Source organism: Rhinolophus sinicus, chromosome 1, assembly GCF_057876585.1.
Source record: "Rhinolophus sinicus isolate RSI-liver-muscle chromosome 1, RSI-T2T, whole genome shotgun sequence".
Taxonomy (NCBI): domain Eukaryota; kingdom Metazoa; phylum Chordata; class Mammalia; order Chiroptera; family Rhinolophidae; genus Rhinolophus; species Rhinolophus sinicus.
Window position 1 is genome coordinate 116,257,811 of NC_142501.1, and position 12,353 is coordinate 116,270,163.

At 42.0% G+C, this 12,353-nt stretch overlaps 1 protein-coding gene across 5 annotated transcripts in view; it reads right to left on the reverse strand.

The window, feature by feature from the left end:
- FRMD4A (FERM domain containing 4A) overlaps window positions 1–12,353 on the reverse strand; it is a 565,607-nt gene that overhangs the window by 313,195 nt on the left and 240,059 nt on the right. Inside the window, exon 1 of one of the 5 annotated variants that reach the window (XM_074324780.2) lies at window positions 7,957–7,978. The exons of the other annotated variants lie outside the window; for them this stretch is intronic. Within the exon in view, the coding sequence (XP_074180881.2) occupies window positions 7,957–7,968 (12 nt within the window). The 5' untranslated portion in view covers window positions 7,969–7,978. Of the gene's footprint in view, window positions 1–7,956; window positions 7,979–12,353 lie in introns of those variants that run through there. 5 annotated transcript variants of the gene reach the window in all.

A 12,353-nucleotide genomic window follows, 5' to 3' on the forward strand; every position in this document is an offset into this window, starting at 1 on the left:
TCTTAAATCTGCTTCTCATTTCTATGCTTCCCATTTCTAGAAATTCAACATGTCATTTTCTTCAACAGGAGATTTGCTCATCTTGGTTTAAGTAACCGTTGCATCCTGCAAAAAAGGATGGTTTCTTTGGGGCCATCAGATAACTTGCTCTCCTGTACCCAGAAACACGTCACTCCCAAGGGCAACTGCCCATTTGCCAAGGGGTCTCTGGGATAAGAGACATGGTCCGTATTTTCCCAAGGTGAAGAAAGAAAGCACTTGCTGTATTAGAAAGATGGGTGCCCAGAAGTCTCACATTGTGGGAATATGGTTTATCTTAAATGTACCCTAGAGGACTTTGCACATCCCAGGAGTCGGAATGCCAAAGGATTTCCCAGTAGGAGATCATGACCAGATGGGCAAAATGCCTTCAATGGACAAATCTTTAGATATAAAGGAGGATGGGTAGGGGATTCTAATTGTTACTCCTTGCTTAGGGGTACTCCATTCTACTTTAATTTTAAACCTCAAAGCTGCATGTGGGGGATAGAGCCAGGAGTGCGGTTTCCAGGCTCTCGGCTCACGTGGAAAGGTGCTCACTCAGGTAGTAAATGGCCATCAACTGTGATTGGATGGCCATCAGCTATGGCTAGTTGGCCATCAGCTGTAACCAGTGATTGGCCATTGGCCACTAATATAACTGCCATGGCTATGCTAGCAGCAAATGGGGGGAAGATGGTGGCTGAGCTAGCAAGTGGCAGAGTGTGGATTGAGGATCATGTGGCTCCTGCTTCCTGTGTCTCCAGCCCAGCCACCACGGAGAATGTAATGGTAAGACTCCCCTATCTATGGCTCCATGGGTGTTCTTTTTTGGCCTCACCATGTCCTGCGTTCTTCTGTGGGGAGTGGGACCAGAGACCCCACATGACATCCTGCATGACACTGTGAATACGACAATCCATTGTTGTTGGGACAATTAAATGAGACAATAGAATCACATGTGTGAGAACAAGGGTGGGAAGAAATGACGATGAGACCAGATCCTGACTTGTATAGCATATAAAAACATATTATAGACCTTATTCTGTGAGCAAGAGGAAGTCGTTAGAAGTTACTTTTTGGAAGGAAATGATACTACCTAACCTAAATTTTTCGCAGTTGAGTGACAAAAGATAAATTGTAGAATGGAGAACCCAGGTATATTAGAGGCTCAGAGAGCAGTTACAAAGTCATTGCAATTGTCCAAACAAGCAATGTTTAAGCCCAGAACTAAGTGGTGAGAGGCTAAATACAAGATATCGGGGAGTTACGTTTGGTGGAAGGATGTACACAGTGTTTCTCTATACTGAAAGACGAGAGGAAGGATGGTCCTATTAGTTAAGATAAGTACACAGGAGGAGGGGAAGATATGAGGAGATGAAAAAGATTAGTTCTGGAATACAGAGCTGGTACCTGAATATTTTGACCTGGAACGTAAGGGTCAAGTATGGAAATGCAGCTCTGAATTTCCATAGCAGACAAGTAACCATTAGACAACTTAATAAGTGTCAGGGCAGACATTTAAGAACAAAACAATTACTTCTTCCGCACCTTTTCTCAGGAATTTACCGGAAGATAGTCTCCAACAAAAGAAAGTTAGACCTACAGAGAGGAAAACATGAGTTCTAAGAAAAGGAGAACTAATCACAGGAGAGGTGAAAAGGGAGTTCCCAGAATAATGGAAAAGACGAGCTTCAAGGAGACAGTTGTGCATGAGACTTAGAAGCTAGCCCAACTGGCTCCGGAGGAATGTCTCAAAAAGAAGGAAAAAAAGAGCATGTGTTGAATATTTGTTGACTTTACCAAATTGAGAGGAGACGCACAACACTATGGAGGATCTTAGAGAAAAATGATTGATGGGTAATAAGCAAACAATGAAACAAGGTGATTATGAACTCCTGGAAAAATATATAGATGTAAAATCCAGGATATGTAATCATAATTTACAGTGCTTCTCAACTGTAAACAATATTTTGTAGTCAGAATAAAACTGAATCCTGATTTAAACTGATACAGACCTACTGAGAAGATAGAGGGAAAGATATACATGTGTGCTTGTAGGGATGTGGAATAAAGCTTTAAGCAAGTTAAAGACTCATCTTTAACAGCATAAAATGTCAAAATTGAGTAATTACAGTATAAACAGTATACAGCATCACAGTATAAACATATTGTTACAAAATCTGGAGTTTATTGGAAGCAATACCTCTGAGAAGGTGTGCGTGGAGTGCTGGGAGGGAGAGCGAGCGCTGCCCAGCCTCTTTCTGAATGAACAGACTTGCGTCTAGATATTGAGTCATTTAATGCAACAACTAAGGTTTCAGGAGAGCTGTGTGATTACCTGTTTTCTTTTCCTTCAGTGTATGTTACAGGGCTCTTAGTCTATGGATCTGCTATTCAAATGGCTACTGAATGCAAAGCCTCCAAACTCTACTTTAGACAGAAGCCCCTGAAATCCTCTGAAACAACATGAGGACAGAGAGACAAAAGAAACAAGACAAGTCCATCAGCAAGGGCACTGCCAACATTCTGGAGCTAGTCCTGAAGAGTCATTCATGCCCTGGGACTGACCTTACCTTTTGTACTCTTTACTTTGGTACCATGTTTTCGTGTGTGTGTGTGTGTGTGAGTGTGTGTGTGTGTGTGTGCTCGTGCACACTCATGTATGTATTATTTCTGCTCACGAATCCAGCAGCATTGTAGCAGCTACAGAAGCCCCAGAGTGGTGACAACTAATTAGGAAACACTAGATCTGATGTGTCCCTTTTATCTCATCTTGCAGAAGCCTTGCATTCCCTCACAAACCCCCCCTGTGGCCTTTTGAAATCCTGGAAAGGAAGTGTCAATATGGAAACAGCTGTTCTTGAGATAGTGGGATGACATCCTAATGAGTATGCGATGAGCTATAGAGGAAATTCAAGGCTAATGGCACTCTGATGGAAATATTCTTTCTAGACAATTAGATTCGCGTGAGAAAGCCTGTAGTCCCCAGCAAGGATGAGAGAAGAGAAACTGGTCTATGGATGTCAAGTGCCCTCCTTCTCGTGTGGGCTTTTATCCTCCCCAGCCCTGTGGGACGTCAGACACTCTCCCTGACTCTTTTCTAGGAGGTGGCTCTGGAAATGCATCTAAAAGCCACATTGCTCAGAGGCTGCACCACAGAAGCCCAGCTGGAGAGCAGAGGAAGCCAAGCACAGACCTGTCCCCCAGGGCTCCATTGCCCTGTTGGCTACAGACGTCAGGACCAGGCGCCTGCTGCAGTTTTGGTAGTAGGCAGGACAAACAGCCACAGCTGCAGTTGAAGTAGGGAGAAAATGCTGTGCTTTGAGAGAATCAAAACCCCTGATAATTCAAGGTTAGGTGGTAACAGTGCGACAGTGCTTTAGGAGCAAAGGAATGGGTAATAACTTTTTGTAGTTAGAGACTTAAAACAGATTCCTTTTCTAGGGGAAGGCAAAGGGCGGCAGAGGGCTAACTCACCAAGTTCCTCCTTTGCACCAGGCACGGCCCTAGGCACTGGCTCTAAATTACCTCCCTTAAATCTTCACTGTACTCCTGTAAACTGTGTAGTATTAACTACAGTGTATTGATGAGGAAATCAAAGCTGAAAAAGATTAAACTCTTGCCAACAGTCACACGCCCAGGAAGGGTGCTGAGCTGGGATTGAGACCCAAGTCCGTGCAACTTTTAAGCTCACTCTCAATATTCTTTAGGGATGTGTACATGTAGGTACGTCCGAGCATCTGTTCTTAACAAGATCTACCCTCAGGAGGAAATATTTACCAGAGAAATTGATGCAGAGAAAGCATTTGACAAACTCCAGCGTCCATTCATGAAAAAAACAAACAAACAAACAAATAAAAATACCCTCATTAACTAGGAATAGAGGGGAATTTCCTCAGTTTGATAAACAATATCTACAGAAAAACTACAGCTAACATCATACTTAAAGGTGAGAAACGTGAAACTGTCCAACTAAGATCAGGAATAAGGCAAGGATGTCCCTCTTACCACTGTTTTTCAGCGTTGTATTGGAAGTCCTAGGTAATGCAATAAGACAAGAAAAGGAAATAAAAGCTATACAGATTGGGGAAAAAATAAAACTGTCATTGTTTACAGATGACATGATTGCCCATGTAGAAAATTTGAAAGAATTGAAAAATGTACTCCAGGAACTAGTAAGCTATTATAGCCAGGTTATAGGATACAAGCTTAGTATATAAAGGTCAATTGCTTTCCTCTATACCAGCAACGAACAGGTGGAATTTGAAAATAAAGGTACATTACCATTTACATTAGCACCCCTAAATAAAATATTTAGGTATAATTTTCACAAAATATAAGACCTTAAGGAGGAAAATGAAAAGACTCTAATGAAAGACATCAAAGAAGAACTAAATAAATGGACACATATTCCATGTTTATGAAAGGAAGACTCAATAGTCTCAAAATGTCAGTTGTTCCTAACTTTATCTACAGATTCCACACGACCCCAATAAAAATCCCAGCAAGTTATTTTGTGGGTATCAACAAACTGATTCTGAAATTTATATAGGAGACAAAAGACCCAGATTAGTCACCTCAATATCAAAGAAAAAGAACAAATTCAGAGAACTGACACTACCTGACTTCAAGACTTACCATAAAGCTACACCAATGAAGACAGTGTAGTGTTGGTGCAAAAATAGATAGATTAATGGAACAGAGAAACCCACATAAATATAGTCAAGTGGTTTGGCAATGGAGCAAGTGTCGTATAATAGAGCAAAGATAGTCTTTTCACCAAATGGTGCTGGAATAACTGGACATCCACATACAGAAAAACTGAACCGAGGCACAGACCTCATCTCTTTCCCAAAAAATTAACTCAAAATGGATGATAGACTCAAATGTAAAACACAAAAGATAGAAGATAACATAGGAGAAAATGTAGACGATCTTGGATATGTTCCTGCCTTCTTAGATATAACACCAAGGCATGATCCATGAAAGTAATAACTGATAAGCTAAATTTCGTTAAAATGAAAAATGTCTGCTCTGCAAAAGACACTGTCAAGAGAATGAGAAGACAAGCCATGGACCGGGAGAAAATATTTGTAAAAGACATATCTGACAAGCAACGGGTATCCAAAATATACAATGAACTCTTGAAACTCAGCAATAAGAAAACAAACAACCAGATTTAAAAAGTGGACAAAAGACATGAAGAAACACCTCATCAAAGAAGATATGTATACAGATGGCAAAGAAGCATATGGAAAGATGGTCCACATGAGGTATCATTAGGGAACTGCAGATTAAGACAACAATGAGATACCACTACCTATTGAAGATACTACCAATGAGGTACCACCTATTAGATTGGCACAAATACAAAACAGAGACAACACCAAATGCTGGCAAGGATGTGGAACAACAGAACTCTCACTCACTGCTGCTGGGGATGCAAAATGGCACCACTACTTTGGGAGACTGTTTGGCAGTTTCTTGCAAAATTAAACATACTTTTACCACACGATCTAGCAATGGAGCTCATTTGTGTTTACCCAAATGAATTGAAACTTTGTCCACACAAAACCTGCCCACAGATGTTTATAGCATCTTTATTCACTCATGTCCTTCAGAGGATGAATGGATAAATAAACGTGGTCCATCCAGACAATGGAACACTATTCAGTGCTAAAAAGAAATGAGCTAGCAAGCCATGAAAAGACGTAGTAGAAACTTAACTGCGTATTGCTAAGTGACAGAAGCCAATCTGAATGGGCTATGTACTATATGATTCTGACATTCTGGAAAAGGCAAAACTATGGAGACAGTAAGAAAAACAATAATTGCTAAGTGTTAGAGGGAAGGGGGGAATGAATAGCTGGAGCACAGAGGGTTTTTAGGGCAGTGAAACAACTCTGTATGATATTATAATGATGGATACATGTCATTATACATTTGTCAAAACCCAGAGAGTGAACAATACCAAGAGTGAACCCTAATGTAAACCAATGATTTGAGTAATGATGTGTCAATCACTGTACGTCCATCGATTGTAACAACTCTTGTTCAGGACGTCCATAGTGAGGTAGGGTGTATGTAGGAGAGGACGGGGGCTGTATAAGAAATCTCTGAACTTTTAGCTCAGTTTCGCTGTGAACCTAAAACTAGTCTGAACAATTATTTTTTATTAATTAGAAAAATAGAGTGTGGGGCACTTGCTCTGGAGATAATAAGGGTAGGGTGGATTGGAGGAGAGATACTTAATGCAGGAGAACATTTAGATGGTTAGTCCAAATGAGAGGTAGCCAGGACCTCAACAGGGGCCATGACATTATGGGTTGTATTTACAGAAAAGGATGGTGTGTATGACTGCATTCCCTTCCAAGAGGGAGTGTACCTGGGAGCTTCCAAACAAGATCCTGGTGGCGTAAGTATTGGGGAAACAGCCTGGGGGTGGAGGCAGTTAAGGAGAGAAGGGGAATACATTAATGACTTTGTGGTATTTAATTAAACCACTCTCTCATTAATTTTCCCCCAGAGATGACCAAACTCACAGCAGCCCTTTGGTATGCCACAGACTGCCCCCACAAGCGACCCTACCACACTCTCACCGTGAAAGTGGAGGTGCTGGGCAGAGGACATCAGCTGGTAGAGAAACTCCCCAATCCTGCTGCTCAATCTCTATTTGTACTACAGATAAAGTAAGGACACTGCTGGCCATGAATCTCCCATCACTGGAAATCCAGAGCATGCTCCACATTCCTGACACATTCTTCTTTAAGGCATAACTCCCGACCCTATGGTCAAATGAATGCAAGTCACTGAGACCCCGTACCCAGCCCTGGAAAGGCTAATTCCCTCTAGGAATCCTGCCAGTAGAATGGTGCCTCAATTTGAAGACAAATTATAAATTAATGAAGAGAAAAAAGAAAGCCCAGACTCTGCCGTCTGCCAAAACACACCATTTCCTGAAAGGTTCCTGAAAGGGACTCCGTGATGTATGGTGCACGAGCCCACCCGCCACAGTCTTTTCCAGATTCGAGAGGCAGACTGGCTTGTACCACAGCTGCCTTTCCCAGGGCAGCGCCAGTGTTGTTCTTGGAAGGAGAACACCTTTCAGCTGTGTTACCACCTGCATGTTTCACACAGTCTGTAGTTCCCCAAACCCCATCAATAATACAAAATGGACAGAACCGTCACCAACAAAAAACCCTGAGAAAAGATGAAGAATGATTGTGGTTGGTTTGGGGGAGAAGCGACGTTTTAGTTGCTATGAATACCAAGGGTTTTCAAAGATGGGGTTTCTAAAATCATCACAGGAACAGAAATGTCCTTGTCAGCTGGTTTTTCTTTAAAAATGAGTCAGTCAAACAGTCTCATCCCATAAAATCAATTCCTTTGGAAGTCTTGGTAACCTAATATCTACAGAAATGGCAGGAGTCCAGGTGCTGGGGCTCTGTGGAGAGTGAAGTTCTCACTCTATCCTGCCCTCAACACTCTCCATCTGAAAAACACACTCTTTTCAGCCCTCCCTCCCCCTTTTTTTTTCTGGAACGATCGCTTCACTTCACAAATCTGATTCTCCCAGAGAATGCGTACTGAAGCTGCTTTTTTTCCTCTTCTGGCAACTGTTTTATGTTCACCCCATTTTTCAGACCCCTGGAAGTTACTTGATTTAAAAAGCCACTTCTCTGCTGTGCAATCTGTACAGACCATCCCGCCCCACTCAGGCATTTAGCGATTTTATAGTTTTCTCCCTCCAAGGCACATGATTAAGAAGTAAGGATGCTGTGTGAGAACTGGACAATTGTGGGATAGAATCAGATTCAGTAATGGGGACAGCCTCAAGGACTGTGGGGGTGACAAGGCAAGGAAGTGGCTGAAGGCAAGGAAGTGGCTGAAGAGGAGGACCCCTTGTGCATGGAATAAGCAAAAGCCTTTACTTACAAACACGTCCATGAGCAGGTGTTCCAGCGTCACTTCAAAGTCTTCCAGTTTGGCAGCTAAAGTCATCATGCGCGTTCTGATTGGCTCTTAGGCTGACAGCCCAAACCTGCAAACCCTCAACTCAGAAAACACGGCAGGCGTCAAATTTAGTTGCAAGGCAGAATTGTCACTAATGGGACGTGGAAACCCTTGAAACAAAACAGAACATCGCAGACTGTATTGCCGGAGCTTTGTAGCCAGAAATCTTAAAGGACTTTAAAAAAAAAAAAAGCTATACGAATGGTGCTGCGGGACCAGTCTGGGCACAGCGCGATGTCACCAGGTGAAGACTCGGGCCACTGCCTGCTCTTTATAACTTCACAGTCTGAGGTGCTGGGCGAAAAACAAGGAAACTCAACAGTGGGTGAAAGAGAGAGACAGTGAGATGGGGGGGAAAGGCAGAGTGGGAAAAAACGGAATAAAGCAACCGTCTGACTCTGATATTTATAGGGCCACATGTTTTTGACTCTAGCCATTTCTCAGTTCATTTCTGACCTTTCATAAATGGCCCAGCACACTGGAGTGTATTGTAGAACGGGGGCAGTGGGTCCCACAAAAGTTGGCTGTGACCAAGGCTAGGGCAATTCACACAGACACACCATCAATAGTTCTTTGTAAAACACGCATCAGACCTTGTGCTGTATGCGATGACAGAAAAGCACATAGTCTTGTGAAAAACAAGGAAACGAAAGTCGTGGGGGCACTACATTTTTCCTTGGAATATTATTAGATCCCTTACACTCTCCCCCGTCCTCTGTCCTCCCCACCCCCTCCTCTGCAAGAGTAGATAAACATCAAGGAAAAAATTTAATCTCTTGTGTCAACTCCTCAAGCTTCTGCCAGTTAAAGAATATCCGCTAAATCTTGCAAATGTCATTTCTTTTTTGCTGCCTCCAAATCTTGCTTCTTTTTTTTACTTAAAAAAAAATTTGAATTCTGGTAAAACGCACATAACATGAAATTTACTATCTTCACTGTGTTTAAGTGTAAAGTTCAGTAGTGTTAAATACACTCACATCATTGTACCACCAATCTCCAGGACTCTTTTTCATCTTGTAAAACTGAAGTTCTGTACCCATTAAACAATAACTCTCCAATACTCTCTGCTTTCCAACCCCCGTAACCAACATTTTACTGTCCGTCTCTATGGATGTGACTGCTCTTGGTACCTCACGTAAGTGAAATCATACAGTATTTGTCCTTTTGTGTCTGGATATTTCACTTAATGTTTTCAAGGTTCATCCATGTTGTAGCATGTGTCAGAATTCCTTTCTCTTTCAAGGCTAAAATCCTATATGCTAAGAAAGACCACTGTTGTGGACAATTTTTCAGGGCTGAGAAAATCTCTCAGGAATGCCTGTCAAGCTTGTGGTGGCCATTCTTGCTGTCCTATAAAAAAACAGTCTTGGTCTACAATTTCCAAGCTGCACGACCCATGCAAACTCCAGTATCTGATTCCAAATAGGATGGGACCATTCAGTAGTCAATATTGATGACAAAGAAGACGGTAGCCCACATGAACTTAAGAAGGAACTATAAATATAATACGTCTCTGCTCTGTAATAAAACTTCCCCTCTTCTTGTCAGAGCTCTCTAAAGTGGGAGCAGATGAAACGCTCCAATTTAATATCTTCCTGTGAATTTTCATTTTCCCAAAGGAGAGACAGACCCACTTAATCTAGCATTTAACATTCAAACGAAGCAGCCATAAAGTAAAGGACAAAGGAAAAAATGGACAAAAAGCATCGTATTATTTCTAAAGCAGATTTGGAGTCTGTCCGAGTAGTTTGGCTTGACAGTCGGTCATAAATTGTACATAAATGTTCTTTGAGTTATGGTTTGGATTCTGTTTTTTGTTCCTCTAATAGAAGAACTGGAGTGGGCTTCACGACAGGCATTTCTTGTTAGGCAAAGGCACCGGGGGCGGGGGACAATGCTGTGATGAATGGCTCCAATAGCTAACAACGTATAGAAAATATATTTCGCTGATGAGCGAACTCATATTCACAGATCTTCCGATCAGCTAATGCATTTGCCATGTCTGCATTTCATGCAATGACCAGAGCAAGCGCTGTCAGCAACAAAGACTCCATTAGCTATCGCTATGTAGTTGCCATCTTCTGTTAAAACTATAGCTGTCCTGAAGGTACTCAAAAAGCCAGACACCTCCTCTCACCAGGTAAGAGAGCGATGGCTGAACCATCAGACATATAACTGGGAGACTATTGGGGAAGAAAGGTGTTAAATAGATGCAATATCGTTCTGGTCTCCCAGAAACCTCAGGAGGGCTTTCAAAATCAGGTTTTCTCCAGCCTCTTTCCTTGTGAATTACATTTGGACAAAACATTTCAAATAGCTGGAATGCCATAAAAGATATACTTGTCAATTTCATTAATCCTTTTCCTGGGATGGACCCGGGATTAGCCAATAGAGAACAGTTAATATTTTTCATTTAAGGCAGTCAGTTTTCCAGTCCCAGTAATGGCTTTACATGGCTATATTCTAAGACAATTTCTCAGGCTTTAAGGACAGTCCATAACAATAGCTTGTCCGAGAATATAAACATAAAACTTCAAGAACAAGAAACTACATCCTTTGGGCAATGTCAGTGGTTGGCATCCTTCAGCTAGGCATCTGAGGAGGCCGTATTAAGAACATCTTACTTTTGGGAACGGAATCACTTTCACCATTTCCCAAAGAGAGAAATTGACCAGAAGGGAATTAGCATGAAGAGCTAATGAGGAAACTGGTGGTGGGTTATGGATGTCATTCATAAGACACATTCACGATGGTGTCAGAGGATGATAGGAGTCACGTGGGGTAAGTTGGTTCCCTAGAAGCAGGAGGACCACACCAGTCGGAAGGCAAGGAAGTGGCTGAAGATACATTATTAAAAGGCAAACTCACTGCTGTCAGTGCTTATTGGTTGGTATATGAGAATACGACAAAAGATGACTTGGGCAGATTGAACGCAGAAGTTTTTTTAGTAACTACATTCTGTCTAATTGATATATATTTTTGGTAACTATGAGAAATTTTGTTGATGATTATATGAAATCTGAACATATATTCGTTCATTTATTCATGCGTCCTTTCAACAAGTATTTATTCAGCAACTCGGCTAAATACTAGGACCAGTATTAGTTCTGCTAAGAAGATTGACACCTCGCTCCTTCTTCAAGACCTCACAATCTGGATAAGAGATGGCAAGATGTGCTGTAATTTTATACAGTATCCCCCCTTATCCACAGGGGGTACGTTTCAAGACCTCCAGTGAATGAATGGCAATAACTAATAGTAAAACAGAACAATTATAACAATATACTGTAATAAAAGTTATGTGACTGGCTTTGGGGCCATTATTAAGTAAAATCAGGATAACTTGAACACAGGTACCGTGATACCTTGACAGTCAATCTGATAACCTAGATGGTTACTAAGTGACTAATGAGCGGGGAATGTCCATAGTGTGGAGACGCTGGACAAAGGGATGATTCACGTCCTGGGTGGGATGAAGCCAGATGGCGAGAGATTTCATCATGCCTCTCAGAATGGCACACAGTTGAAAACTTATGAATTGTGTATTTCTGGATGTTTTCATTTAATGTTTTTGGACCATTGGTGACCCCGGGTAACTGAAACCATGGAAAGTGAAACTGCAGATAAAGGGGGACTACTGTACTATCTTTTCTTGAGTATATAAAAGAAGAGTATACTTCCTTATTGGCGGCACTTACTCCAGGACTTGGGAGATAAGGGAGAGCTCACTGAAAATAGAGGAGAGGAGAACATTCCTGCCACCCCACAGGGAAGGCCATGATCAAGAATGAGTGAGGTATTGAACACACCCCCTGAGGAAGGGGTTTGCAGCAACAGTGACAGGTGCATGGCTGGGGGCCATGATGTATCCTAGGGGCCTGAGCCCAGAGACCACTTGGTTTGAGGATGTGGCAGCCAAGGACTCAATATCGGCAGCACAAGATCCTGATACCACCCCACAGACATCACTTTGATGGCATACATCACAGTTGGAAAAAAATACACTTGACCCATTGATCAAAGCTTAGTGACCACCAGACAAGGATCTGACTCACAGCACCAGGGCTCGCTAGTGGAGAACAATTAATCAATGACATGCCTGCTATGGTAGGCAAACAGTAGAATTCATTCTGCACATTTAAATAATAACATTTATGGTTATGTTTTTACATGTTGAGTTTCTTTATGTTTGACTCTCAGGCGACCATCTCCCTCTCCTACGTCTATGAAAAATCTCCTCCAACAGGCTCAACATTTTGGTGATGGGACTTAGGTAAAAGGAAAGTCTTTGGAGGGTGGGGGGCATTGGCTGAATTCTC